General features: G+C 28.8%; 1 protein-coding gene across 3 annotated transcripts; it reads left to right on the forward strand.

The window, feature by feature from the left end:
* The first annotated feature begins 344 nt into the window (after nt 1–344).
* On the forward strand, nt 345–2,550 carry LOC101508442 (pirin-like protein 2). Of its 3 annotated transcripts, none has more exons than XM_004515524.4 (7): nt 345–542; nt 652–701; nt 1,087–1,125; nt 1,223–1,251; nt 1,345–1,407; nt 1,540–1,640; nt 1,805–2,550. In XM_004515524.4, the coding sequence occupies exons 1-7, from the start codon at nt 424–426 to the stop codon at nt 2,286–2,288; spliced, it is 885 nt and encodes a 294-aa protein (XP_004515581.1). In that variant the 5' UTR covers nt 345–423; the 3' UTR covers nt 2,289–2,550. The 3 variants fall into 3 exon arrangements, with proteins under 3 accessions (XP_004515581.1, XP_004515582.1, XP_012567322.1); XM_004515525.4 differs by having other exon boundaries at nt 655–701; XM_012711868.3 differs by lacking the exon at nt 652–701 and having other exon boundaries at nt 365–542.
* The last annotated feature ends 688 nt before the right edge of the window (nt 2,551–3,238 follow it).

Here is a 3,238-nt window from a genome sequence, read left to right on the forward strand (position 1 = left end):
AATATAAAATTGCAAAGAGAATCTGAAACCAATTTATCTTATTTTGAAAAACTCATTATTAGAAGTTCAAAATAAGAATGTATTTTTTTTTTCTCCTTTTAAAAGCATATATTTTTTAACATATATAGATGGAAAGATGAGAATTGGAGATTGGAAAAAGATTGCAATCATCATGATGACAAGATATTGATGTCATAAGAATGAGGAAGTGGACCCTACTCGCCCACGCTAAAAATGTCAAATATCAAACCCAACAGATTAAATTGTACAAAAAAAAATTATTTTTATTTTCTTTTAATGCGTCTTCATCACTAGTATAAATATGTATATGTGTAGTTGTTTTCTTTCACATGTAAAAAAAAAAGCACGCAAAGAAAACTTTGAACCTTTTACTGCTACCAAGATTTGTTGTTTCAAATCCATATGTCAGAAATATTAGATAATTCATTTGCTTTTAGCACCCCCAGGTTGGTTTTCAAGAAGGTTTTGGCCCAATCTCAAAGTGAAGGGGATGGAATTGTTGTTAGAAAAGGCATTGGAAGGTATTATATATGCATTTGGTTTATTAATCAAATAAATTTGAATTGAATAATATTGCCTTTTTATTTTATTTTTTTGCATTTATTTGATATTATCATATTTGATTCTCAGTAGCGAGCTGAAGAATTTGGATCCGTTTGTATTGTTGTATCACTTCTCAGGTACATTCAATCCAAACAACTATTGGATCACTTTGTTTGGTTGACTTCTTGTGTTCTATTTTGTTGTATCTATAAGTGGTTCAGCAAGTGAAGTATTAGATACAATATAAAGTTAGTTATTCTCATTGTTCACATAACTTTTATTGTTACAAATTCTCTCATTATTTAATATTTTATTTCATTTTTTACAAAAGACAAATCTTTTAAAAAAATTGAGTTAAAATTTTGATTAAAATAATTATTGATCAAATTTTATCTATTTAATTTTAGATTATCTAGACTTTTTTTTTCCGTAAACTCGGCGATTAAGACCATATATATATATATATATATATATATATAACATTAATTAATTCTCAGCATGGTTCCTTGTTTGACTTTGCAGTGTCTCCTCCTGGAGGATTTCAAGATCATCCACACAGAGGTTTTTTTTTTTTAAATTTTGTTCTCCTAATTCCTGTACTATTTTCATATATAATTTCTTTTAATAATATTTTGATTTGCATCTATCTCATTTGCAGGTTTTGAGTCAGTGACCTATATGCTAGAGGTATGTATCTATGTTTAGTTACATTTAATTTATATCACCTTCAACATTAGTATTAAATATTTGGCTAAAAATTACTTTATTGGATTAATTCAGGGTGGTATAACTCACCAAGATTTTGCTGGCCACAAGGGTACAATAAGAGCTGGTGATATTCAGGTACTTAATTAACAACACTAATTCATCATAAAAAGTTATACAAAAACTATACCAACAAGATTAATTGGAATATTGTATAGTTCTAATCTTTCTTAATTAATATACTAATCCTAATTTCTCTTTTGTGTGCAGTGGATGACTGTAGGCAGAGGAATTATCCACTCTGAAATGCCTGCAGAAGCAAACAACAATGCATTGCAACTTTGGATCAATTTATCAGCCAATGACAAAATGTAATGTTAATATATAATATGATTTAATGTTTATACACAAATTAACACATGCATCGAACCATATGTATTGTCTATGATGTATTAACCAAGTGATTTTGGTTGAAACACCGAAAGAGTTGGATTTGTAATGCTAAGTTTATTTTATTGTTGGATATTTGATTTAGGATTGAGCCAAAATATAAAGAAGTACCAAGTGAAAAGATAGTAACAGCAGAAAAAGAGGGTGTTGAAGTGAAAGTGATAGCAGGAAAAGCAATGGGAGTGGATTCAGCAGTCTACACAAGAACACCAATAATGTTCCTTGATTTCTCAATGATACCAGGAACTGAGCTGCATCAGAGTATTCCTGAGTCATGGAATTCTTTTGCATATATAATTGAAGGGGAAGGTGTTTTTGGTTCACAAAATTCATCACCAATTGTGGCTCATCATGTCATTGTTTTCACTCAAGGTGATGGCCTTAGTGTTTGGAATAAATCTTCAAAGCCTTTGAGGTTTTTGTTGATTGGAGGACAACCATTGAATGAGCCAATTGCTCAACAAGGACCTTTTGTCATGAATACACAATCTGAAATTGATCAAACTATTCAAGACTATCAGAATCGCACCAATGGTTTTGAGATGAGGCTAAATTGCATATCTCAATAGATAATTAACACTATCACTTAGCTAAGTTAAATGTACGTGCCTTTGGATAGAAGACAAAATTGATAAAATTATGGTGATATTAAAATTTCAGATAAATGTAATTTTTATTAAAATTACAGTAAATCGATGTAATTTTGTCAAATTTAGTATCAATTCAAACATGTACTAAAATTTATTAGCTAGTTAGAATTGATAGTGAAATAAAATATGATTACATTATATATCTTAATAAAAAAATTAAGTACGTTGCTTTTCCCTGTCATTTTCAATGTCATATGCATTAAGCATAGCTATCAATGTAGTAGGAATTGCAAAGACATCTTTGGTTATTATTCTATCACATTTTATTTTCATGTAACAAAAGTTTCTAGAAGATTTAAATTGCTGCAGGTGCAACTATAATTTCTTACTCAAGTCATCATGGGTCAGCTTATCTTGACTTTATTTTTTCTTCTATTAATTTTTTAAAATCTTAATTTTTTTGGGTAATTGTGATTAAAAGGAACAAATCATTCTTGCATAATAATTCTACAAATTGATTTTATGGTTAGTTGAAGTAAAACAATTGGTTCTCTTTGTATTATTTTAATGTAAAAAAAATCAAATTCCAACAGTGCAAAATAGGTTTATTTTAAAGTCTTCTGAAATAATTTTTTTTGTTTTTGCTTTATTCTCACTGATTTGAAGAACTTGTTTTAGAAGAGTTTAACATTAATAAAAATTGTGCCAAATAATAATTGGATTCTTAAGATTTCTTTTTAGATTTTATTGCCACTTTTATGGTAATGGTTGTGGATGGAGAACTTATTGGGGATGGGTGGGTATGTATCACATTCACACCCCAATGTGGATGGAGAACAGAATTTTAAGATTTTCTTCTTGTTAATTTTGTTTTGAGTGTGGGGTTTTGAGATGACAAATCTATGTATTCCACTACAAGAAATTCCCTT

The sequence above is a fragment of the Cicer arietinum genome, chromosome 3 (genome assembly GCF_000331145.2).
Source record: "Cicer arietinum cultivar CDC Frontier isolate Library 1 chromosome 3, Cicar.CDCFrontier_v2.0, whole genome shotgun sequence".
Lineage (NCBI taxonomy): Eukaryota > Viridiplantae > Streptophyta > Magnoliopsida > Fabales > Fabaceae > Cicer > Cicer arietinum.